Raw genomic sequence first — 27,684 nt, forward strand, 5'->3', positions numbered from 1 at the left:
ACAACTTATGGAGCATCAGATACAAAGCACACATATTTAATGTGTGTGTGTGTGTGTGTGTGTGTGTGTGTGTGTGTGTGTGTGTGTGTGTGTGTGTGTGTGTGTGTGTGTGTGTGTTGGTGTGTGTGTGTGTGTGCGTGTACTCTACAATATTTATTAATAATGACTAATATATATATATATATATATATATATATATATATATATATATAGGTTCATAGGTTCATAGGTAGGTACTAGGCTATCAGCCCAAGGGCCTATGTAAGCCTAGCCAACAAGGTTCCCTGCCTTTCACCACAAAAGGATGCTATTTACCTGCACCCCTGTCGAGCAGGCCCACCAAAGTGATTCCCAGGGTGAATTTCCCATTACCCATCCATTCATCAAGATGTTTCTTGGAGTGCTAGTGAAGAACTCTGCTTGACATAGATAGGTAGCTTGTTCCAGAATATGGGAAGTCTCTGGCACAGGAATCTATCCCTCCAGCATGTTCTGTTAATTGTGGTGATGAGATTTAGGTCTCTAGAGCATGTGGCTCTGAGGGATTGGGATTTCTTTAGTGTAGCATGTCCGACACCTCTGGGTTTGACATAGCTTTGTATGTTAAGCAGAGATCACCTCAGAGTAGGTGATATGCTATGGAGTAAAGCTGGAGTTTTTTGAGGCAGTCAGCATAGTGCTACTATTTGAGTCCTGTAATCCTCTTTGTGAGGTATTTTTGTGGCCTTTCCAGTGGTTGCAGATGTCTTGTAAGGTACATTCCAAAAGGGGCATTGTACTCTATAATGGGTCTGATGAGAGCCGAGTAGAGGGGGACAATGACCTCTTTTTCCCTGGATGAGACCCCTTCCATGATGAGGTGTGGCACGTAGAAGGATTTCCTGACTACTGTGGTGATGTGATTATCAAAGGAGAGGCTACTATCCACTTGAGTCCCGAAGTCTCTTATCACACCTACAGTGTTAAGTGGGCTTCCGCCTATGTGGTAGTTTATGGGTACAGAGTTTTTACCAAAGGAGATGACAATGCACTTTTTGGAACTGAGCTCGAGGCCATGGATCTGACACCAGGCATCAGTCTCAGTGAGGCCGTTTTGCAGACTGTCCACGTCGTTTGGGGACTCGACTACGGCACTCAATTTGCAGTCATCTGCAAACTTCATCAGCCAGAGGCCCTCAGTGTTAGCCTGTACTTCAGAGAAGTAGATCCCAAACAGGAGGGGACCCAAGACTGAACTCTGTGGTACTCCACTTGTCACAGGATTGAAGTCAGATTTGAAGTCCGCAATTTTTATAGTGTGGGTTCTGTCAGTGAGCCAGTTGGCAATACCCATTTTGGTGAGTTTATTTATGATAGAATATGGGATGGTGTCAAAAGCCCTGGCTAGGTCAAGATAGGCTGTGGGAACTGTCTTACCCTCGTCCATGGCTTTGGTGACTGTTTCAAAGAAGTCGATCAGGTTCAGGAGACATGATCTGCCCTTCACAAACCTGAACAGGGTGGGGTCCAGAGTTTGGAGATTACCAATATCTTTGTTTATGAATTCCACGATGATACATCCCATGGCCTTGCAAACCAGGCTCATCAGGCTAACAGGGCGATAGTTCCCGAGATCCATGGTAGCACCCCCTTTGTGTAGTGGTACAACTGTTGCCGTGTGCTATTCAGTTTTTTTCCCTCTCCTGTTTCTTCTGCTCTAGCCTTATTTTAACAGACACCTGTGTCCTTAGCTGTTGCCAACTGGGACTGATATTTTCCCTTATTGCATTCTTGTCTCGTAAGACTGATTTCTCAGTGCATACTCTTCTCTGGCTTTCTTCTGTATCATCCACCTTTTTTCTCTCTCCCTAGCCTGTCATACTACTTTTTACTGATTGTTATTTTTGTTTTTGTATGCGCTTCTGTGACCTAGGTGTTAGCCCTGCTCCATTCGCTCCCCTACCCTACCCCATTCCCACCCACCCCATTACAATTTTGTTTGTACCATACACTCCCACCCCTTCCTTTCCCAAACATCCAATAACAAACAACTTCCTATTAACCCTTTCTGCGTCATCACTTCCTCAGTTTAACCATTTCCACAGCCACTCCTCCACTCCCCTCCCACTCACAAACAATGAAACACCTTATAATTACCACCTCACTTCTCCTCCTACTCTCAATTCTAACAGCTTATCATAAATACTTTCCTTGCCCAATATTTATCTCTCATACCTCTTTAATCAACAACCATAATGCAACCTCCTTCTTTAATATCTCCCCTGCCCTTTTCAATCCCCCCACCTCATGCTATCACAAACTATATAGAGTGCAAGCATACCATCCTACTTATAAACCTAAACTTAAGTTGCATAAACTACACCTAGCCATTGCTACAAAATTTCATCTATTTAATAGCTTACTTGCATCTGGTGATATCCATCCTAACCCTGACCCCTCATACGCTCCCTACAACCACCCACCTCCCTTAGCCACTACCTCCCCTACTCCTTCAAACATCTCTCTCTCCTCCCTGCCTACTCTATCAGACTCTTCACCTACTAATCAGTTATCCATATATGTCCTCAACATCCAGAGCCTAACCAACAAAATTACTGAATTCCATGCATGGGTAGCCCATACTACTCCACATATTATTTCTTTATCTGAAATATGGCTTAAGACACATATCTCAAGTAAGGAAATACTCCCATCACGTTATAACATCTACCGCTCAGACAGAGTACCAAAAATAGGAGGCGGCATGGCCATCTTATACTCAAACATACTCAACCTCTCTCCATTTCCCACACCGCTCCCTAACTTTCATCCTGCAGAACATTTAGTTCTAAATTGTCACCTCAACCCCCATAAAAAACTAGTTATTGCCTCCATCTATATCTCTCCAGGAAACAACTTAGCAATCCTAGAGATAATTTTATCCTGGTTTTCCCAAAACATACCACATGAAACCCTCATCTCGGGTAATGTCAACATAGACTGGTCCAAACTGAAAACTGACTCTCCCCAACTTAGTATAAATCTACATGGTTTTCACCAGCTTATATCATCTCCAGCTCGTCTACAAAAAACCCCAAACTCTGGCTCAATAATTGACTGGATACTAACCAACTCCCCTCCACTATACCACAATGCTACAACACACCCAGACCAACTTAGTGACCACCTACCTATCTCTGTCCTTTGACACCCCTTCCAACTTTCCAAATCTCGCCTCTACAGAGACTGTCGCAAACTTTCCAACTTCAATCTAGCTCAATTTAATTCTATTTTATCTTATATAGACTGGTCCATCCTCAAGCACATCCCTCTCAATGATGCCATAAAAAGATTTAATGTTATTTTCCTTGACACCTTGAACTCACTTGCCCCCTCCAGAAAAATCAGACTAAAATCTATCCATGCCCCCTGGCTTTCCAAAAAAAACAAAGTCTCTTATGCTTGAAAGAGACAAAGCATGGAAAGCTTGGATAAAAACTAGGGACTTACCCCTACTTCACAACTACAGATGTCTGAGAAATCTCATTAAAAATATACCAATAATGACAAAATGTCCTTCTATAATACTGCCCAACTTAATAACAAATCCAACCCTCAAAAGTTCTGGACATCTATTAACAAAATCCTTTCTCCTGGCTCCCCCGGAAACCCCTCCCCTTACCCTAACTTATCTCCTCTTGAAACAGCTACTCTGCTCAATAAATATTTCATTGAAACTACTCAAACACTCATGCCTCCCAGCTGTAATCCTACTCCTCTGCCAACCCCTCCCAACCCATCTAACAAAGCTCCCTTTTCTTTACACTCTGTTTACACTTCCTACATCCGATCACTTCTCCAAAAGCTCAAACCTTGCTCTCCCTCTACAGATAACCTACCTCCCTCCTTCCTTAAACTTGCTGCAGACTCCATTGCTTACCCAGTATCCATACTAATTAACATATCTATACAAGAGTCTACTGTCTCTCTATTATGGAAATCCTTTTACACTATCCCTTTGCATAAAGGTGGTAACCCAACTGACCCATCTACCTATAGACCTATAGCCATTCTATCTCCCTCCTCTAAGATACTTGAAAAATGTATCCATTCACAACTACTCAAACACCTCCTTGAACACAACCTGCTCACTCCAACCCGGCATGGTTTTCATCCCAATCGCAGTACAACTACTGCCCTCTTATCCTTCACTTATACCATTGCTGAGTCCCTTGATAATAACAAACTGATATCTTGTCTCTTCCTTGATTTATCTAAAGCTTTCAATACAGTCTCCCATACTCTCCTACTATCCAAACTTGCTAATCTCAATATGAGTTCCACCTCCCTTGCCTGGTTCTCCAGTTACTTATCTTGTAGGCAACAATCAGCAAAATGGCTCTCTTCCTCCTCTCCTTTCTTATCTGTCCCAACAGGGGTCCCACAAGGCTCCATCCTAGGGCCCCTTCTATTTACTATTTTCACCAATGATCTTCATACAGATTGCAATACATCTTCCCTCATACAATACGCAGATGATTCTACTCTGATCTCTACCTCAAATAACATCTCTGAACTCCATGACCTTACTCAACAGGTCTTCCTAACCACAGAAAGCTAGTTATCTACTAATCTACTCATCCTCAACCCTAAAAAGACCAAACTATTACTATTTCTCTCTCAGTCTCTAGCTCACCACAAATCCTCCTTTGCCATCACTTCCTCAAATCACACTACTATTAAACCCGAATCCCACATCAAACTCCTCAGCATTATTATTGATGATGGACTCAATTTCAACTTGCACATCCTACAATGTATCAAAAAGACAAATCAAAAGCTCAGTTTACTATACCGCCATAAAAAATTCTTAACTACTAATTCCAAACTCTCCCTTGCTCAAGGTCTGCTTCTCCCATCCCTTCTTTACACAGCCCCTGTGCTCACCCATATACAAACTACTACCCTAAATAAACTCCAGCAAACCTATCATAAAATAGCTTGATTCATCACCAGCTCTCCCTACAATACATACCACTGCCTTGCTCTAAACTCTCTCATTTGGCTAGAACTCCCACATCTATTGCTATTATCCCAACTTCAAATGTTACATGCTATTCTTTATAAACCTGTAGCATGTCCTGCTCTCTCTTCCTTCATCACCATCTATTCTCCACCTCGTACCCTCAGGACATCTAACTAGCATCTACTGCAAACATATTATCACAAAAAATCAGTGGGTAAACTATATAAGTACTCTTGGCTTGGAATAAACTTCCTAGATAAATATGCAGTATAGTACACCCATCTCATTTCAAAGAGAAACTTAAACTTCATCTACTTAACTCCAAAACTTGTCCCTGTCAAGCCCCAACTTAACCCCCCCTCTCTATTTCTGTTTTCCCCTCCTCTTTATACATAGGAATTTCTCCCCCACAGTAATTGCTTACTACTCAAATGATATTTAACCACCACTGTTGAAGCTCTTTGAAGTTTGTTTTTAAATTGATGTAAATATGTATATACTTAGTTTCCCTGCTCAACCAGTAATATCTGTACTTCTTTGACGTAAGAATGTTATCTCTGTATAATCCCCACATGTTGAATGTAGAAATTTGTATATATAACTATTTTTTGCATTTTATCTTGTAAACTGTATTTTTCTGTTTTATTGGAGCTTTTCTCCTCGGGTCTCCACTGAAAATGGGCCATAAGCCCAGTTGGACTAACCCGGTTAACAAATGTCAATAAATAAATAAACAAAATTAATAAATAAATTGTGAGGCTATGACTGAACATGGTGCTTAGGTGGGGGGGGGGGGGCTAGTTCATTCTGAAGTTCGTGTAGAACACAGCCAGGTATATTGTCCAGTCCCATGGATGCTGTGTACTTGGCTTTGGATAGTGTAGTTTTCACCTGTTCAGTTGTGATTGCAGAGGCACTGCATTCTTCTGGTATGGATATGGGCCTTTTAGGAAGTGAGGGGGGGGGTAAAGTCGACACTGAACCTATCAGCCAGGATGTTGGCGATATCAGTTGCTTCCGTGATTTTTGTGCCATTGTGCTGTAACTCAGAGCAGATCTGGCTGTTGCCATTGAGATTCTTGACATAGATAAAGAATGCTTTGTGGTTGTCCTTTGAGTCAGTGGCAATCTTGTTTTCATAGTTCACTTTGGAGGATTTTATGAGGGATCTCAGCTTCTTGCTGAGGCTGACCAGGGAGCTCCTCCACTATTGGGATTTTACTCTCTTTTGCAACAGTTTCTCCCTTCTGTTGTAGAGTTTGTTTTAGCAGGGGACCGCCAGATTGTTTTCCTTTTTTTAGAGGACTGCGACTTGGTTCTGTTAGGGATAGCACAATTCATGCATTTGTGTAGGTGCTTATAGAGTGTGTTTGTATAAGATTTGGCAGTAGTAACTGTATTGTTCATCTGCATGGGTATTGTGAAGTTGGCCACTTCTGCCTTATGAAGCACGAAGTTGGCTTTGGAGAAATTTTTTACAGTGATTTCTTTAATGGGGTGGGGTAGGGGCGGGATGTGGATATCTATGGTGATTAGTTTATGGTCTGATTTGACCAACGAGGAGTTGACTTCAGGTGTGGAGCACCTGTCACTCATGTTGGTAATTACCAGGTCTAGGATATTATTGCCCCTGTTAGGGGTGTGGACAAGTTGATCCAGGGCATTGGAGTTTACGAATTCTAGGAAGCGTTGAGGAAAGGAGTTGGTACAAGAGTAGTTTTTCCAGTTAATGGTGAGGTAGTTGAAATCACCCATTATTAGGGTGTTAGGTTGGACCGTGAAATTCTCTATTACATCAAGAAAAGACGAGTGGGAATCCTGGGGCATGGTGGGGGATCGGTAGCAAGCTACAATATGGATTGCAGTTTTGCCCAGAGTTAGTTGCCCTTGGATAATTTCGGATGAATTAGGTTGGGCAACTAGCCTGGAGGTTGTCCTTAATGAATATGGACACACCTCCACCCTTGGTGTTTCGGTCCTAGTTTGATGGCCGAAAGGTATGGTATGAGTTGTATCCTGGTAATACAAGGGTGCTCTCTGCAGCCTTGAACCAGGTTTCAGTCACTGCACAGATATCGATATTCTCCATTTTAAGGAGTGCCTCGAGTGGGTGCATTTTGAGGTTTAGACCTCTAACGTTGAGTAGCATTACCCTCAGTTTTTGCTTGCCTGTATCAGTGGCGATGGTGGTTTTGTTGTTTGAACCTTGCCTAAAAAAGGCACTATAGGGGGCGGGAAGAGCCTTAGCCAGTATCCTTAATCCCAAGGGTGACAGGTGCAGGCCATGTCTGGCAAAGCATCATGGCTTGTCAACCATGTCGTCCCAGGCAGACAAATACCGGATCTCCTTTGAATGACACCAGAAGCTTAGCCAATTGTTGGTCAATCATTGTTGGCTTTGACATCATGATCAAACCATATATGTCATAAATTATGCTAATTCACATACAGTCACTGAAGAACAGCATTTTAGAATGCATGATGCCCCAGTAATGCTAGTGCCTGATATTTGTCCCTGCTTCCTCATTATGGAATCTGCAAGCTATATGAAGAACATTGAATCATCATGTAATTACTCTAACATATTGTGGTTCATGTAATGGGGGAGGAGGGGGTAAAGAGTTTGAAATAGTGATGAAGAAAATGAAAGATGAAACTATGGCTGTCAAGGTTCTAATGCTTTTTATTTAGTTACTGAATTATCCCACAAGTGATAACAGATTTATAACATAAATGCTTATGTAATAAAGCAACAGATACATGTTTGCCATGAATACATCAGACGTGAAAGCAAAAAAAAAATCAAACAAAAACATGAGCTGAGAAATAGACTTTCAGTAAGCACATGAAGCTGCTTAGACATCTTGCGTACAGAGATGGCCATTATGTGAAAAACTAATGTTTTAGTCATAAATGGATTCTCAGAGTAGTTGTTAGTTGTCTGTGGCATTTGTCATCTACTGCAGCAATTGGGCTTATTTTTCTGTCAGAAATCATGTTGAGAAAATCATAGTAAGATCCACTGAGACACTATAAGACTGTGAACATGAGAAAAAGATCAAAGATTCACTGAGTACATCAAAGGTTCTTACCTGTCTAAAAAGAAGACACCTGATTTACTTAGAAAGTGATACTGAAAACTCTGAAATGCTAAACTAATGTTATACAAAGTCAATAATGTCCTCAGGAGTGGAAATTACAATAAGTGCTGCCCACAGGTGTTATAAAGCCTAACTAGCATTGCTGTATTTATGAAATGAAGTAAAGCTTTCAGTTCTATGTAGTTCCAGTTTCAAAGATTTTTTTTATTATTCTTGGTACATAAAGAAAAGTAAAAAGCAGTCCCTTTCTTTATTTGTTGTGGAATATTTCCCATATTGTTCTTTTCGGGGAAAAAAACTACATAGCAGCCAGTCAAAGTATCTAACTGCAAAGGTGTGTGTGTGTGTGTGTGTGTGTGTGTGTGTGTGTGTGTGTGTGTGTGTGTGTGTGTGTGTGTGTGTGCTATAATTCCAGAAAGCATAATTTGGTATTATAGTAATTGTCTTCCTAGAAGTGGCACCTTCGGCTTTGTATTTTTTTTCCTTTGATTAGAAGACATATTTTAGCAACACAGAAGTATTCTATGGTAAAAAAAAATGCATTATTCTGAAATATTTAAAATGTACTTGAACAGGATTTTTACTGGTGTTGTGACATTCTGCATTGTAGTTTACATCAATAAAGTGACATACACTATAAAATGCACAGGATTTTTATTTGTATCTTGACACCTGTGAAACTGATGGTTAATCACCTTCGATGTAACTGTTGCTCTTTTTTTTCTGAACTCATTCTGTTTCACAGCTCTTCTGACAGCGACTGACAGTGGTCAAAATAAATGTCAAACCTCAGTAGTTCAATTTTCCATAGGTTTGGTTTAGAGATATTAAGAAGATTTACAGTGGCATAATTATAATTTCAAGGTATATGTGTCATGCTGTCATGCATTTTTGCTTATTTTTATCAAGCTCTATTCAATATTATTAGTCTAAGCTTTCTCAGCTCTAAAAAATAGACTTAAGCATTTAAAAAAAGTGTTTGCTAGTGCCGTATATATCCTGCAAAATTAAAAAAATGTATGATGTTACAAGTGTCCAAAATGTATATTAGTTAAACAATATTTTCCTGCACTAAAAGTTTATGCCAGTACCTACTTGCTTAGTAAACAATTGTATCATGTTTTTGAGTGGTTAGTTGTACCTAGTAGCTAGTACAGTACGTTTTACATCTGTGTGAAGCATAACTTGCAAGTATCCAGTTCGTAGGGTTGAGATGCCCCCTGTTGTGGCAGTCTTTGCACAGTACATAAATGCCCAATTGTTCAAATCTGTTTCTGATTAGAAGCTGGGCCATGGGTTGAACTGGACCCACTCTTGAATCAAGAAAAAATATGGTCATGTGGCCTGTCTGTAATTTCCTGCATTTTGTTGGTGGCAGTACACTTGTGTGGTTCTAAAAATTCACAAATGCAAACAGAAACAGTTTATACAAATCGGGTAACATCTAATTAAATTAAGAATTTTCAACTACGCAATGTTCCATGACTTCCAGAAGAAGCTGGATGTTGACTTTTTTACAACATGAATCAGTAGGGAGACAGGGGAAGGAGTCAAGAAAGAGGACACAGAAGATGAAGGAAGAGTGCTCCCGGTGGAGAGGAGGGATAAAGCCATTACTAAGTCCCAGCTGAGCCATGTTCAACTAGTGGCATGGGCAATGGAAGGGCCATGTGGTTGAGGATGGAAGTGCATGGCTGACATCAGCTCACCTATGCTGAAGAGAAGGAGGTGGCTTGGATCACTGCAAAAGCAACATTAAGCGCCTATCAGGATCCTTGCTACAAGAGGCATAACCTGTGATCAGAAGGTTGTTCATGCATGGAAGCACATACGCATCTTCCATAGGCAGCTGTTGTGGAGCTTGTAGGGCTGTTATGGTGTGGCAGGGACAGGGCACACTCTCCAGCAGCAGTATCACACCATACACGCATCCTTGGTCTTCTCAGTGGCCCAAGATGTGGTTTGGATTGAGTCTAGGGGAGGTTAAGTAAGGTCTGTTATGAATGAAGAGGGGGAGGACAGGAGCAGGGAAGGCAGGAGAGGGGAGAAGGGAATGAGGCCAAGGAGGACAACAACAACAGACACTGAATGTAAAAACATGCAGCATGTCCTGCACTAAGAGATAAAAGTGATAAATATGGTATGTCACTTTTCTGGTAATAGCAAGACATAGACATATACATCTGTGCTAGCAAAAGGTTTATCTCTTATACCTCTACAGGACTGTCTGATAGACGATTAGTGACAGATTTATAAGTTTTTGTTTGAACTTTAAACTTGAAAATCATATCTCCTAATAACTTTGCAGTTAATGTTTTAGTACACCAAGCACCATTATTTCTATTATTCACTTCACTGGTTACAGGATTCTAAAGTATTAATGAAAAATTACCACGATGACCATGCTAGTCCTTAGAGTTCCTTTTATAAATTGACTTCTGATGAGGTATGAGCCTTAAGAACAAAAGAGGTGCTGCAATTTAATCCAGCTGTCAAATGGGGTGTGATATTTGTATTAAACTGTGGAGGTATGCATTTCTTATTGAATGATCTGAGAACTTCCAGCTTGTGACATGATGTTAAGACATTTATCTCAAGTGTTAAACATACCTTGTTTGATTAACATATAAAGGGCTAACTTACAATTCAGTTTTTGGACTATTTTAGCATATTTGAACTCATGTTCCCTGTCATATCTGGACATCCAAAAGTTTGTAAGAGTCTGTCTAACCTGCCTATGAAATTAACTACTTCTGGGCATTGATGGGTCACTGAACATTTGTCTATACTTATTTTTGTTTTTAATTTTTTTAGCAAATATTAGGAGGGACAGTATTGACAGCAAATACTTTTTGGAAAAAAGTATGAAAATGGCATATGCAGAATGCAACCACTGGACGCATGTTTTGAGCCTTTTAGGATACATTTAACTAGCTTATTTTAATGTGCATAGTTAAATCTTGTGTACACTGCTGGAAGTTGTTCTTCAACATGATATTTTCTGCTTTGAAGATATACATTATCATCAAAAGACTGGGGTAACAATGGGTACCTCAGCTGTCATTATATATGCCAATAATGTGCTATTAGATTGGGAAAATCAATAAGTACATGGTGGGTATGAATGCAGTAATCGCATGTTTAACATTTGCTTTGTGAATAATATTTGGGGCAGTGCACTGCTGCAGTGGTTAGCATTGTCACCTCACACCAAGAGTTTCTCCAGTTCGATTCTTGGCTGGACTGCCTTCCGTGCAGAGTCTACATGTCCTCCCTGACTTCATGTGGGTTTCCTCCCACATTCCACAGACATGCTTCTTCATTTCCCCACAGGCCTCCACTAAAAATGGGCTCTGCCCCAGTCAGACATTCCTGGTAAACAAATGTTAAATAAATAATATGTTTTTAATATGGTAGATGATGTACATTGCTAAGATAGGATGAGTTCTTAAGTCAAAGAATAGACTTTTTGAAGTTTATTTACTGTTACTGTTGCATATGGCCCTTTGTAAAGTGTAGAGAACTGCATTTACAAACTGCATTTAGAACACAAAAGTGGGAGTCCTAGGCTGTATTTATAAGAACAATGTGTGGGGACAAATCTGTAGGATGTTGTTGTGCCTTACAATTGGTGAAGCAGCTTTCAGTAGGGAGATGGATGTCACTTCTGGGCAGTTTATTCAACATGTTTTTCTGAATCTGAAGTAGTTACAGATTGGAACAGCATTCCTCAAAAGAGGTTGTATATGATGTAACCTTTTTTACTGTGCAGAGAGGTGGGACCTCAGACCCTACTTCTGCACTTCTGTCTTACCTATGTAAATAATGTTAATGATGTATTGAAGTCTTGGCCTGCTCACCTTCCTCTGATTTTGTACAAATAACAGGTGATGGACTTTTGTTTGCTTTTATGTCCCCACCTACCTCCAAAACACTTCTGCAACAATCACAGAGGTGCATTTTCAAATGTACTAACTGTACATATTATGGCAACCCACCACTGGACCAGTAATCTAGGAGCCTCAGTCCTCACCACTGGCAGCAGTGGGGACTATACATTGGGAGGATAGCAACTGCACACACAATATTTCCAGATGCATCTCTCTGCATCAAGTGCAATTTCCCTTAAGGGCACACAGAGATGACAGTCAGTCGGGGGGTGTTTTTTCCCTCTTTCTCCAGATCCCCAGTAAGATGGTACTTTTCTGTTAATGGGGCAACAGTCGGCGGCAAACATAAATGTATCATAGAAATATATTTAGCAGTTTAATCAATTTCTCCATTGGTCCAAGTCTGATGCATAAGCAAAATATTGATATCATAATGACAATTTATGACATCTTCCATTTTTAACCACACGTACCCTGTTTTGTGGATGGCCTGAGTGAGTACCAGGCTACCAGCTGTAGTCCTTAGATGTTTAAAGTGGACAAAATGCAATGTACCACTGATGTCACCTCAGCGCTGTTTATTTTTGTGTGCTTGCAATGTCATCTTCGTTCTCACAGTATTTTTGATTTTGTACATGTCACTACTGCTTATTTTATTGTTGTCTTCTGTTTGTACTTTTCGCTTAGTTGCAGTATTACTAATGTATTTTGCTGCCAAGCCAGTACTGCTTAGGTTACTGTTGGGTTCTGCTTCTCATTTGCCATTTGCTGTGGAGCTATTTTTGCAAGTCACTGCTGCTTCTGTTGGTCTTGTATTCTGCTTTCAATTTTTCCTTTCTTGTCAGTGTTACTGATTTCTTGTCAACTGACTGCCACTTACACAGACATTTTTACAAACATTCCGTGTAACTTCCTAAATAGGGTGTAAATGAGATGTGTTCTATACTGAAAAAAGAAGGATGTGGTCCTCTGTCCGACCATCTACTGATTTTCAGCAGTGACTGTCTTAACATTTGTAATACTCTGAGGCATAACTGTCAACCTGCAGTCAGCAGAAATGGGGGCAAAGGCTTTTCAAACATATGAAGAGCTTTTAAATATGTGAAGTGAATATGGAGTAAAAGCGTCAATGTGCCAGCACGTAAAATGTATGGTCGCTGTCAACTCAGTGGTGGTTATTTGTTCGTGGTTTTATATTTGGCTGCCTTCTGACAGTACCATACATTTCCGTAGTTGTTATTTCATTGTTTTGGTCTGCTTTTCATTTTCGGTACAGTTTGCGGCAACCTTTATGTTTGCCAATGACTATTGCCCCTTTAACAGAAAAGTACCAGTAAGACTCCCCTCAACTGAGTGGCCAAGCCAAGACCTCCAACATCCTCTCTGTCAAACCAGTGCTTCATGGCCCTGCCCAAGTAGCTGACACACACACTTTTTGAGGATGATTTACACACATATACACACACACACACACACACACACACACACACACACACACACACACACACACACACACACAAACACCTGGGAAAGGCTGTGACAGATCTACTAGCTATGCTCCCTTTTGCCCAAACTATAAGGTAATTATCACTGCCACCAGCCAACTCCTTATCAGCTACTTTAAGGCCCTTAACAAAAGGTGTCCAGTCTTACTGCATAATATTAATATTACTAGAAATGGTAGTTTGACCAAGAGCAAGGCTATTAGGAGTGGTCCACACAGTGTCACCAAATAAATATGCAAGTACTCTCAAAACTTAAATATCTCTAGACAGATCAGTCACAATGAAAGGTTTAAATATATTTAATAATAAATAATAAAAGAACAAGAAAATACTCATTATATATTCACAATGACATCAGAGTTCAAAATCACAGGAAATATTTAAAACAACATTGTAGAACAGTCTCGAATAAGTAAAGAAAAATATTTAAACTGATCTTTGTTATATTCCAGACTATATCTAAGAGAATTATACTATTCCCTAGTAAATTACTTCATCAGAGCAAGGCAGATGTGATGATCAAGAAGAGGAGGACAAGTGTGAGAGCAGTGGCAAGGATCAAATGGTGGAAGTTGAAAAAGGGTGATTGTGAGGTGGAGTTCAGGGAAGAGTTAAAACAGGCACTAGGGGGCAGTAAAGAGTTACCAAATAGCTGGGTAACTACAGAAGAGATGCTAAGGGAGACAGCTAGAAAGGTGCTTGGTGTGACATTTGGACAGAGGAAGGAGGACAAGGAGACCTGGGGGTGGAATGAGGAAGTACAGGAGATTATACAGAGGAAGAGGCTGGTGAAGAAGGAGTGGGATTGTCAGAGAGATGAAGAAAGTAGACAGGAGTATAAGGAGATGAGGAGCATGGCAAAGAGAGAGGTGGTGAATGTTAAGTATAAGGCATATGGAGAGTTGTATGAAAGGTTGGACACTAAAGAGGGAGAAAAGGACCTGTACCGATTGGCTAGACAGAGAGACTGAGCTGGGAAAGTTGTGCAGCAGGTAAGGGTGATAAAGGATAGTGAGGGAAATGTACTCACAAGTGAGGAAAGTCTGTTGAGCAGATGGAAAGAATACTTTGAGGGGCTGATGAATGAAGAGAATGAGAGAGAGAGAAGGTTGGATGATGTGGGGATAGTGAATCAGGAAGTGAAACAGATTAGCAAGGAGGAAGTACGGACAGCTATGAAAAGGATGAAGAATGGAAAGTCTGTTGGTCCAGATGACATACCAGTGGAAGCATGGAGGTGCTAAGGAGAAATGGCAGTGGAGTTTTTAACCAGATTATTTAATGAAATCTTGGAAAGTCAGAGGATGCCTGAGGAGTGGAGAAAAATGTTTTGGTACCTATTTTTAAGAATAAGGGTGATGTGCAGAGCTGTGGTAACTACAGAGGGATAAAACTGATCAGTCACAGCTTGAAGTTATGGGAAAGAGTGGTGGAAACTAGGTTAAGAAGGGAGGTAATGATTAGTGATCAGCAGTATGGTTTCATGCCATGAAGGAGCACTACAGATGCAATGTTTGCTCTGAGAGTGTTGATGGAGAAATATAGAGATGGTCAGAAGGAGTTGCATTGTGTCTTTGTGTACTTGGAGAAAGCATATGATAGGGTGCCTAGAGAGGAGTTGTGGTATTGTATGAGGAAGTAAGGAGTGGTAGAGAAGTATGTAAGAGTGGTACAGGATATGTACGAGGGTAGTGAGACAGTGATGAAGTCTGCAGTGGGAGTGACAGATGCATTTAAGGTGGAGGTGGGATTACATCAAGGATCAGCTCTGAGCCCTTTCTTATTTGCAATGGTGATGGACAGGTTGACAGACAAGATCAGACAGGAGGCCCCATGGACTATGATGTTTGCAGATGACATTGTGATCTGTAGTGAGAGTAGGGACCAGGTTGAGGAGACCCTGGACAGGTGGAGATATGCTCTAGAGAGGAGAGGAATGAAGGTCAACAGGACTAAGACAGAATATGTGTGTGTGAATGAGAGGGACGATAGAGGAATGGTGAGGATGCAGGGAGTAGAGTTGGTGAAGGTGGATGAGTTTAAGTACTTGGGATCAACAGTTCAGAGTAATGGTGAGTGTGGAAGAGAGGTGAAAAAGAGAGTACAGGCAGGGTGGAATGGGTGGAGAAGAGTGTCAGGAGTGATTTGTGACAGGCGGGTACCAGTAAGAGTGAAAGGGAAGGTCTACAACAGGGTAGTGAGACCAGCTATGTTGTATGGGTTGGACACGGTGGCATTGACCAAAAAGCAGGAGTCAGAGCTGGAAGTGGCAGAGTTAAAGATGTTAAGATTTGCACTGGGTGTGACAAGGATGGACAGGATTAGGAATCAGTATATTAGAGGGTCAGCTCAGGTTGGACGGTTTGGAGACAAAGTCAGAGAAGCGAGATTGCATTGGTTTGGACATGTGTGGAGGAGGGAAGCTGGGTATATTGGGAAAAGGATGGTAAGGATGGAGCTGCCAGATAAGAGGAACAGAGGAAGGCCTAAGATAAGGTTTATAGATATGGTGAGAGAGGACATGCAGGTGGTTGGTGTGACAGAGCAATATGCTGTGGACAGGAAGAAATGGAAACAGATGATCCACTGTTGCGACCCCTAATGGGAACAGCCAAAAGAGGAGAAGAAGAAGAAAAAGAGAGCAAGGCAGATGTGTGGTGAATGGTTCCTGTTGATGTCAGTTCCAAGTCAGAATACAGAATGCCATGTCTCCCTCAGACAGTTCCCAAATTAATATCTCAAATATTACTGCTGGGATAGCTTGCAGAATGACATAATTTCTTGTCACCTGACTCTATCCCAGGTGAAACTTCCACTGCTAGAAGCTGAGACTATTTAGCATCTACCTGTGAAAAAACATAGACCTCAGATCTTGGGCAGATGCTGAAAGTCATAAAACAATTACATTCCTTCACATTTCAAGACTAGTAATTATTTCACCCTAGAGAAAATACAGAAAGCTCCTTAGTTTTAAACACTGCATCTCCTTGCTGCATTGAAAAACTGAAAGATGCCATCTTTTATTACGTGGCTATAAAGTAATTTAATTTCAGCTATTTTTCTAAAGTTAACCTCCTGTATTCCAGTTTCCACTATTAAAATATATACATTTAAACAGTTACAATAGAGTGTGGACATTTCTGTTCTATTGCAGTACGGCACACTGTGGTTACAGTTCAAACAGCACTTTCCAAAAACCTTTTCACCACATACGTCTGTACCAACAGTTTGATATACACATGACATGCAGTTCTAATACATTTGTAATACAAGCATCGTATATAAATCATGTTGATATTCACAAATGACATATACTTATTTACAAAATTCCAGATAGCTGTACTGGCAGTATCTGTTTTCGTCACATGTGTAATAAATGTATACATGGAACTGAAGTCTTTGAACAATCAATAACAAATAAATGAAATTGACTATATTTACAGGTTGATTACAATAGTGTGACAATTGCTTACTTAGTGAAATGCATATGTTGGTAACTTTTTTATGTTGGCAGTATGAAGACAAAATTTAAGTGATTGCATAGTAGAACATACTTATGAGAAAAAAATTAGAATAATGCACTTGTGATGCAGTATACCAGTAATAATAATGTTGGGCATACCTTAACATTTTTGTTTTATAATGGGTTTATTCTAAAGTTAGAGAGGGTGACCTTCTTATTAAAATACAATATAGAGAAATGGAGTGTACTACATTGTGTTACTGCCTCACTTGGTTTATAGTTACAGTGCTGTTATGGCTGCATTGGTGGTTCAGTAGCAGTATTCTTGCTTCCCACATAGGGGAGCAGGGTTCAATTCCTGACCAGTGCATTGTCATGTTTTATGGGGAGGGTTAGCATAGTGGACAAAAGGTGCAGGGTCTGATTCTCACCCACTAGTCTCATATGTAAAGCCATGGAACAAATTATCATGTTAATGATCAATAATGACATAGAAAACATCCAGACACTGGACCCAACCTAATTTGGTTTCATCAAGGGCAAGTCATGCCTACTCAATCTGGTGGACTTCTTTGAAAAGGTCAGCAAAGCAATGGATGAGGCAAAATGGTTCACACTGCCTACCTTGACCTGGCCAAGGCATTTAACACAATACATCACTCTGGCATTGTTGACAAACTTAAGAGGTTAGATACAAACCCTTACATCACCCAGTGGATAGTCAGCTGGCTAACAGACGGGACCCAGGAAGTTAGAAGTTCGGAGTCCACCTCTACAAAGAGGCCAGTCACAAGCAAAGTCCCACAGAGATCGATACTGGGACCTCTTCTTTTTTTGCATTTACTTCTCTGAAGTCATGTCAAATGTCAATGGCTTTTGGCTGACTAAATTTGCTGATGATTGCAAATTAGGAGCTGCCATTGAATCACCCATCGACATAAATGTTTTCCAGGAAGGGATGACACAGACAAGCAACTGATGTCATTGACAAGGACTAAAACTAAATGCCAAGGAATGCATAACAGTGTCCTTCAGGAAGTCGTCCACCTCTGGTAACTATCATACTGACAACGAACCACCAAGAGTTGACCAAGTAGTCAGTAACTTCAGGGGACACACATAGACAGTAATCTAGTCTTTGACCATCACGTGTCTATGGTAGTGAGGAAATCATTCTATGTTGTGTAACTTATAAATAAAGATATGGCATCTAGGTCCAAGGAAGTCATTGTTCCACTGTATTTGGCCTTCATCAGACCTATTATTGAGTACAATGCCCTCTTTGGTATGTACCTAACCCGGTATATCCAACAACTGGAATGTTCATGGAGATAACTCACGAAAAGAATGCAGGGCATAATTAACAGGTCTTATGCAAACTGCCTCAAGTCCCTATCCCTGTATTCTGTCACCTACAGGCTTTTGAGGGGAGATCTATGCCTGGCATAAAGGCATTGTCAGACCCACTCTGATGGACCTCCTGCATATTCACAAAACAGACAGAACCAGAATTACCCATTCTAAAGACATAAACCTTGCCTCTGATATAAATAGGACATGCTGGAGCGACAGATACTTATCTCAGAGACTTCACTTTCTCTGGAACAGGCTCCCTATTCATGTGAAGCAGAATTCCTCTCTAAACAAGTTCAAGTGTAACTTGGACAGTTGGATGGGGAACAGGAAATTCATCCCTGGTTTGGCACCTTTGTCTCTAATGAACACAGGCAGCTTGTAAATGTTTTGCCTCACAAGCTCCTGCTTACACTTATAAAGGGTACCAGGACTTGTCAGAGATTTGGAATGCATGACTAGGTTTTAAAAGGCCCTTGTGGTCATTAGTCTAGAAAATACCTATGAACCTATATGGTTCTTTCACTCTTAAACCTTGTAAAACATAGATAGTTGAGACACTAATTTCATATCAGGTGATTTTAACTGATTGATATGTGTTTTAGTATGTAACAGGTGTCTGCAATATGTCTGTTTTAATACAGGGTAAAGTACACTTTATTTTATTAGTTTTGTTATGTTTTAAATAAACATTGCTGCTCTTTCTGGACTATTTGTGGTTTCTTAAGAATTAAAACCACATTTAAATATACATCTCTTCCAATTTTTGTTTTATGATGAGTTTTTGAGGATAATCAGTTGATAATCTGAAACTTGTTAGTATGAGTTCCAGAATACCAAGACTTGCAAATGTATGAAATTGCCATTTCGTGGAATACTTCCTGCTCACTGAGGTATTACAGTCTCAGAGAAAATATATAAGCTTGGTGGGGGGGGGGGGGGGGGATTCGCCACAATGGGGATGCAAGAGGTTTACCCCTGGCAAAACACAACTTTAAAAGTGAACAGCAATATTCAGTATTTGCTGACCCTCGGTATTCTTATACTTATTTTTTTATAATCCCAGAACTCTCGTTTATGAGACCTGGAATTACAATAGGGAGCTGTTTTTGCAACTTTCAAGTTGGTCTTGTTTTCAACATATAATTGGATAATTTAAACAAGAGTCATATGGATTTGAAGATAAAGTGTCAACAATAAAACAAAGTCAGCATTCCAGCTTGCCAGATTTGACGTTACCTGCATTTTTGTCTTTGTGGTTTTCCTGCATACCCTCAGGACACAGCTGGAGCATGCAAGTGATTAGCATGCTTACTGAATGAATCGCAATCTGTTCTCTATTTTCACATCGTCACAACTCTTCCTTCTACAGACCTTCTCATAGCTCACCTGCTTCTGTCATGTTAAAAAGTTTTGAAACACATGGTGGTCTTGTTGGCTGCCCTTGGTCTATCACTTAAGTGCATAGACAACATTTTATTTCCTTTGAGACTTATCCACTCCCCTATGCAGTGACACGAATTTTAAATAATAGCAAGGGAATACTCCGGCTTATTCTGGATAATTTCGCTTATCCAGTAATATTAATGGAGGTATATGAAGCTTCTGGCATGGTCCTTCCTACCACTTAAATCCAAAAACTCTTAAATAAAATATTGAGCCAATGACTTATACTGAATGCTATTCCAGTCAGTAATGAATAGTGCTACTTTGACTGTGAGAGATTCTTAGTAAAATTCACACACTGACCCACTTAGTAGGAGAAATATGGAGATTGGATCACTCTGGGGACCAATATATGCCAAGAAGTTAGCATTAATGACCGGGGTTGGCTTAATTCATATGGCACAGTAAAGTACAAACTGTAGACAGAATAAATGTCATTGGTAGAAGAGAGAAACAGCTGCTTTGAGGAACAACTTTGAGACATTACCACATACTGTAAGTATTTTATAGGGAAATCTGTTGCTGCTTGCTTAAAGGTTTGGGCTGTAATGACAACAATAGATCCGTTTTCTCTCTGAACTGAAATGTAACATGTTTTGCTCACTGCACACATGTCTACCAGGTGGCTATGTACTGAAGTCAAACATTCTTTTTGAAAAGACATACAAACAAAGAAGTAAAAAGAATTTCAGTAAGAAGCAATGGCACAAATGTATGATACACTTTGGGAAATGCATAACCAGAACATTACATATGTTAAATGTTAATGCTCTCTCCTTGGATGTTTTATGGGTACACTGTTGACTTTTCTACCAGAATTTTACTTCTGTCTTGCACCGGTCTGTCTTCTGACAATATTTTTCATTCACTGTAATCATTGCAATACTCTAGATTTCATCCAATGTCTTGACTGCTTCACAACAGACAGTGAGTTTACTCTAAGCAGTTAATTCCCAAATACAATGCATGTCCTTTGTCATAAAGCTTTTTTTGTTTTTTCATGTTTTGTCCTTTTTAGACTAGTTAAGCAAAAACAGATAAGAGGTACATCAGACATTCACCTCTAAATGTCAGCAAGTGGACTACAGAGCATTAATTTTGAGGCCCTCAAATATCCTTGATACACTGCACAGATCCAAATGAACCATGGAGCATTAATCATGACGCCCTCAGATACCCTTGATACATGACAGAGATCCAAATGCAGTAGGGTACCCAGAAAGTGGAAACACCTGTACAGTGCAGACCATATGCCATGCACAGCAGTGCGGGCCATTTCTTACTTTCCGCCTGCTAAGGACTGTATAGAAGAGAATTGTAAAAAGAATCCATGCCCAACTTATTTTCTGACCACTCCCTTCAACAGGTTTGAGCACTCTCCCCCCTTTCTGATCATACTGGCCTCTTTATGCAGTGATACATCATATTGATTTGATACAATAGAAGTTGTTTGCTCCTTATTTAATCCACCTTTTAGAAAATAACATGAAGTTTAACTGGTATGTTACTACGGTCCTGCTGAGTCACAAATCATCTGATAATCAGCATGTCGCAATGGCCTCAAAGAGAAAAGGCCATTTTACTTGAAAAAAATTTCAAGGAATTGTTATTCTTTGTGGAAAATGATGCATCATAAAGTATCATACCTAATTACTACCTCAACATGGCAAAGATTTACCAAATTAAACTCAAACTAAGACAGATGAGTAAAACAATCAATTTTACTGTAGCAACTTCTGTAGAATGGGGCCATTTTGTAAATAAGGCTCTTTATAAAGGTGGGCTACAGTTGTGGAGCAATGCTTCGATAAAATCATTCTGTACACATATTTTAGCAGTTTCCTGAATATGCTGTGAAAAAAATATGTTTATAATGCCTTTCACTACTTAATCTCATACTGAATATTGTTTTTTTTATCTTCTCATTCAATATCTTTTTTAAATACTTACACATTGTAGGAAATGCTTTATTCTTTTAACCAATATTAATTTGGTGAACCTTATATGGAACAGCTACAGAGGAGAAGAGGATACTGCCTTTGGGTTAATTCATCTATCGAATATAAGCCTGGTAAAACCTATGTGAAAGAGCTAATTGTTTTCCAAGGAGGACAGAATGTTCTCTTCTGGTCTATGGATTAATACTTGTTACATGCTGTAGTGTAAGAAAATTACACAAGCAAAAAATGTCATTTATAGGTTAGATTTTACCTGCTTACCTACTCATTATTATTTATTTGTTTCTTTGATGACCAGGGTAGTGAGTTGTTTCAACCACTGCTCAGGCTCAAAGATACAACTGAAAAAATATGGAGAATGATTTACACGTGCAGAAAGGCTTATAGGGGTTGGCAAATGGTGTTTACAAGGGAGCATGCCGAGATCATACATTCAGTAAGTGACTACTGCATTAACATAGGCTACAAGTGTTACTAGGTTTTGACCATTTTTAAATATTTATTCAAGCAAATATGTAAACAGTAACTTAACTGTGAAAAATGTAATATTTTGTCAGGCTCTTTTGAGAACAGAAATTGTTCATAAATAAACAAACATTGTCCATAATGCAGCATTCCACAGTGTAATCCATTGCTTTCATAATGAGTGATATAAGAGACCCCGCTGCAAAATGTATACATTCTGGTGTTTGGAAGAGGTTCAAGACGCAGAAAGTCATTAACACCTGAAGTCATTCTGATAATGAAGTGTTGTACTCCTGATCATAGGCTGGCTAAACAGCAACTGTCCAAAGCTCAGAACCAGAGGAACTTCAAATGTAAAAAAATATATATAGTTTAAAACTCTGTTTAAAACAATTTCTTCACATTTAAACTACTTAATTTTCTCACTAAATACTGCCTTGACGTCTGCTATTCAAGCACGGTAGGGTTGAATGGGACAAGTTAGCACCCACATCTAGCAGTAAACAGTGATCCAGTGCTATGGGTGTGAATCACTTAAGGTAGTTTTGTATTTCAAGGTGGGTATCAGCTGAGATGGACTACAAGAATAAAGTGTTGCCAATGGATTTAGATTAAAATAAAGATGATGATGGAATAAAGTTGGTCACTTGAAACAATCCTTAAGTTGTTCTGGACTGAGTACGAAGATCAGTCTCTCAGTGTAGCACTTAAGTCTGCAGACGCTTTCATTTGTAGTTTTACTTTCCCTGACTTCAGTGGGAAAGTGACTCCAGGGCATATGGGCAATAATAGGTAAAGTCCAGCCAGGGTGTATTGTGGTCCATAGAGGATGCATACTGAGATGGTTTTTAGACAGAAGATTAGTTGAAGTGCTTCTAAAATGAAATTTACAAACTAATCAAGAACAGATATTTTGCAGTATCATTTTGTGAATAACAATAAGGACAGCAAGGTCTGCCCTTTATGTAGTCACATTCTAGTTTGGTTTTCAGTAGAATAAACCTTCGGATATGATTTCTAAGGGTTTGAAGGCTTTAGAAATCTTGAGTAACAGAGTAGGAGAGAAAGTGGAGTCCATAGTTGATCAAGGTATGGAGACTTAGTTTGATTGTTTCATGTACTTGCAAGTGAGAGAGTTTGTAGCAGGAGAGGACAGGCAGACAGAGACAGTACATGTTTTTGTTCTTGGGTGGGTAATGTAAGTGCCCAGCTAGATACACATACATTTGCATAAAAAACAGTTTCTATGCAGTTCCTTTAGTAGCTAAGGAGGTAGGAAATGTTTGTGACAAAACTTAGTCTAATAATGATTTATTCCAACTGAGGAACAGCTTTTGAAACTTAGCCAATGAATGGAATCTTTGAAGACTCTTAGTAAGTCAGTTCTTAGGGAGATGATACTCTTTGAAGATCTGAAATGATTATAATGTTACATAAAGAAGGGGAGGCAGATGAAGACAGAAAAGAGAAGTGGACCTGCCGCTGACCCCTGCAATATTCTAGTAAAATAGATGTTTTGGAAGAGAGGCTTGATCCAGTTTTGACAACATGTTACTATGAAAGAAAACTGTAGAACCAAGTGATTGCAAGAAGGCTGAAAGCGATGGACTAGGGACACTCAATTAATATTTTCTGGTTGACTAGACTTAAAGTTTTAGTGAGATATAAAAACAGGTCAGCTGTTAGATGTTCTGAGTGAAAGAAAGTGAGTAAGAAACTATGCATTTTTTAAAGTGGAGACTGCATTTGAGGCAGTGATCAAGAGTTTGATCACACATATTTCTTTCAAGAAGTGTACTGAGGAAAGAAAAAAGGAAGATGGGCCTATGTCATTAGTTGTCTGGCAGTTAGTGTAGACAATTAAAGCTATGAGCTCTTAATGAGCTTTTCCTTGTTGTACAGGGTTTGATTCTGTCAACAGCTATTTGCCAGAGCTTAAGAATATATTCAACTTGCAGTAAGGAAGACTAGTTATCAGCTATTTTTCATTTGCTAATAAACTGCAAACTGTACCACAGACTACTTGAGGCCTGGCAGCCACCAGAACCCCTAGCTGTTATAATGGTATTCCAGTGTGATAGAAGGATGTTTGCCATTCCTCACTAAATATCTACTGTAGCTGCACAGTGTTCTGGGAATAAATGGAATACTGCTAATGACCAAGAATACTATGAGATGGTTGGAGCTGTAGTAAACAGAATGAAAGATGTAGCATCACAGTGTGCAATCCAGAAGCAAAGATGTAATGTTTCAGCTTTAGCAGATCGCATCAGGCCATGCCTCAAATACTGCATACAGGCTGAAGGCCACATAGGGGTAGGGAAAACAGGCTGCTAGAAGGCCACCTATGAACATTTGTTTCTTTACTTCAGATGTGAAACTGATTCATACAGATGATCAGCAGCCACTTAAGCTAATGTTCTGTGAACCAGACAAACAAATGAATGCTTCACTACTGACCAGATAAGTAGACGTAAAAGAAAATAGAACTCCATGAAGTGGAGAGATTGAGACATCAGCACTCACTAAAAATTATAATTTGATGAAAAATGCTACTTTCTGTTATAAACAGACATTGTTTGCTATACAGCAAAACATACTCATACGTACTACGTTTATCTTTGTCTGTCAGTTATACTGTCACTGTGGTTTAACATTCCACTACAGCCTCATGCTTTGAAGACGCCTTTTAATACCTTGAAGCTTCCATTATCAGACAGGAATGAGAATGAGGAAAACATCCATTACTACAGTCTTCATATTACATACGAAAACTGAACGGCACATTTGGTTTGTTTACTGCACTTGTATTGAACTGCCTTTTCTAAACCTACTGGCTGGGACTTGTAAACACATAGACTGGAATGCATAAAGATGTAGTGTCAGTGTTAGTGAGTTAACAGTGGTTCTGTTTCTTGTGTGTTGCATAAAGAGCAGTGTATTTTAATGCTGTATCCCTCTTTTTACTTGTATCATGAAAAGGGAAATAGAAAGTACTCATGTATGTAAATCTCTGTTCCGTAGCTGTAGGAAATATGAGCAAAAGAACTCAAGCCTACCAGTTCAGAAATAAAATTGCCCACCCCATTACATACAATGACTACATCTGTTAAGAAATGTTATCATCATTAATGGCAGCAGACAAATTATCTTACAACAGTCATTGTTTTCTAATAGCATCTCTGTAATCTTCAGTGTTATATGGCCTATTCTGCAAGCAACAAGCATAAGGCATTGAATCATTCCTTGGATAGATATCAGCTGATCACACAATACACAGGAAGTCACTCACATGCTAAATATATACTGATGTGTGATTCAAAGGATCACAAATTCACATAAATCTATGTCTCTGACATATAGAAAGAAAAAAGTACATCTAGTGAGAACTCATGTAGGCTCAGGGAGGACATGCAAACTGTACAGAAGAAATGTCAGCCAGGAACCAGACCACTGAGCCATGAGGCAATGACAGCAATCACTGCACCACTGTGTCACTCTGCTCCTACAAAATATGCAAAATATTTAAAAAAATCACAGCACATGAATCAAGCTGACAGAAATGACCTCTGAACTAATTCTCCCCAGTGTTGAGTTTCAAATATTGCAACTCCTTGTAACATAAACTAAAAAGGCTGACAGTAAGAAAAAAAAGGCCAGGAGAATAATATTTCTTTGAAACTGCTGGCCACAAATATGTGTTTGACTTCTTTGCGTCTTACCTACTTCCAGTAAAATTAGCTTTTACTTGGAGACTCTTCGTCTTATATCATAGCAGAGTCAATCAGCAATATCATGTGATATGTACAAAGTACATTGTCCAGCTCAGCTATGCAAATCAGCAGTATCATGTGATATGTATATGTACAAAGTACCCTGTCCAGCTCAACTATCCAGGGAGTGAGACAGTTGAGCAGACAGCACCATTAATGTAATGTGCTTACTAATGTCACTGCAGTATATCAGCTATGCAGCTATGGGCTGATAGCAATTAGACAGTACTAACGAAGGCTGACAACATCTCTTGTACTACAATGTGGGCCAGGCTCTCAGTGATTTTCCATATCGTACTTCTGGAGAGCTGCATCCTCAGTCACTCTGCTTCCTAGTTTTCAATCTTCTGAGCTCACTGCCTTCCCAGGGTTTCTTCTGTGGTTGACATACCTTTATGTTATAGAGCATAATCAGATGTGGAAGAACTGTGAGGAACTGACAAAGTTTGTAAAGGCATCACCAACAGGTAAGGCAATTGTGTAAATCTGGAATAAGGCATACAAAAAAGGCCTGTAACAAATGGACACCTAAATTACATAGGGCTGCTAAAATAAGAACTTACAAATATATGAGTCTTGTAGACATACTGTTCCCCTCTTTTCTTAGTGATCAGCAGCATTTTTTCAAAAAGGAAAAATGCACGCTCCTTCTTTACCCTCTGGACACGGAACATGCCTTCTAAGACTAGTTCGCCAAATGCACGCAGGTCTGGACCTTTCCAGTTCACTAGCAAACTCTGGATCTCCTAAAATAAAACCAAAAATTAAAATCAGATGCATAGCAGATAGTGGTTGTCATAATGGCTAAGCAGGTTACTCATAAACATAAGGTATAGGATTTGATTCTCACTTTTGGGAAACTGAGTACACTGAAAGTGGCCCCCAAGGGCAAATAGCACAGTACTTACCTATGAATCTACCCACATTATATGTTTCTAGCTGGAACCTACCTACATTATGTTAGCTAGAAACACATAAAATCTGAATCAGCCTTTCCTGTTGTGCTTCATGAAAAATCTGAGGAGCAGAAGAAATCATAGCAAGTTTTCAAGTAATAGGAGGTACTATATAAATTTATGTTTTCATATAAACTCTTGAAAAACAGTTTGAAAATGAAAATGGTTGTAATTCTAATGCTTCAATAACTTAATTACATAAATTACCTTGGTAATGGTCACAAACCTTATAGTGATAACTGACAATAGAACAGTAGAGCGTGACAGTATCATGTTTGAGAATACACTAGTCAACAAAAATATAAGTACATGCTACAAATCTAATTCAAGCTGAGCTACAGAGTACAACTTAATTATCTGCATTATCAAGTTATGCCAGAGTTCATAAATGCTGTACATTATCAAATCCTAAGATATGTCCAAATACCAAAATTAATTCAAAATAATTCTGTGTTTTTCCTAAGAAATGCCCAAATAACATAATTCATTAGTTTGTTGCGTTTAACAGGGATGAGATGTCTCTATCCTTTGTGCACCAAACTGCAGTGACCCTGGGAGTAGGTTTTACAGTTGACACATGCAGGGTTTTAATGTGCAATAAATGTTCATCCATGCTGGTACAGGAGTAAGACTAAAAATTATGGTTTGCTTTCCTATTTTACTTAACCTCTCAAGGGCTAAAAAACTAAATGAGCCTATCAACTGAAGAAAAATTAAATCAAAATGTACTTGTAGGTTAGGTGGTGGGAAAAAAACAGACACAAGTCTA

The 27,684-nt window shown here is 39.4% G+C and overlaps 1 protein-coding gene across 3 annotated transcripts in view; it reads right to left on the reverse strand.

Moving 5' to 3' along the window:
* PLEKHG2 (pleckstrin homology and RhoGEF domain containing G2) overlaps positions 1 to 27,684 on the reverse strand; it is a 1,701,404-nt gene that overhangs the window by 286,548 nt on the left and 1,387,172 nt on the right. For all 3 annotated transcript variants that reach the window (XM_044062076.1, XM_044062085.1, XM_044062066.1), the window contains exon 9: positions 26,523 to 26,705. In XM_044062076.1, coding sequence (XP_043918011.1) covers positions 26,523 to 26,705 — 183 coding nt within the window. The remainder of the gene's footprint in view (positions 1 to 26,522; positions 26,706 to 27,684) is intronic.

The sequence above is a fragment of the Protopterus annectens genome, chromosome 1.part0 (genome assembly GCF_019279795.1).
Source record: "Protopterus annectens isolate FY-2018-M chromosome 1.part0, PAN1.0, whole genome shotgun sequence".
Lineage (NCBI taxonomy): Eukaryota > Metazoa > Chordata > Ceratodontiformes > Protopteridae > Protopterus > Protopterus annectens.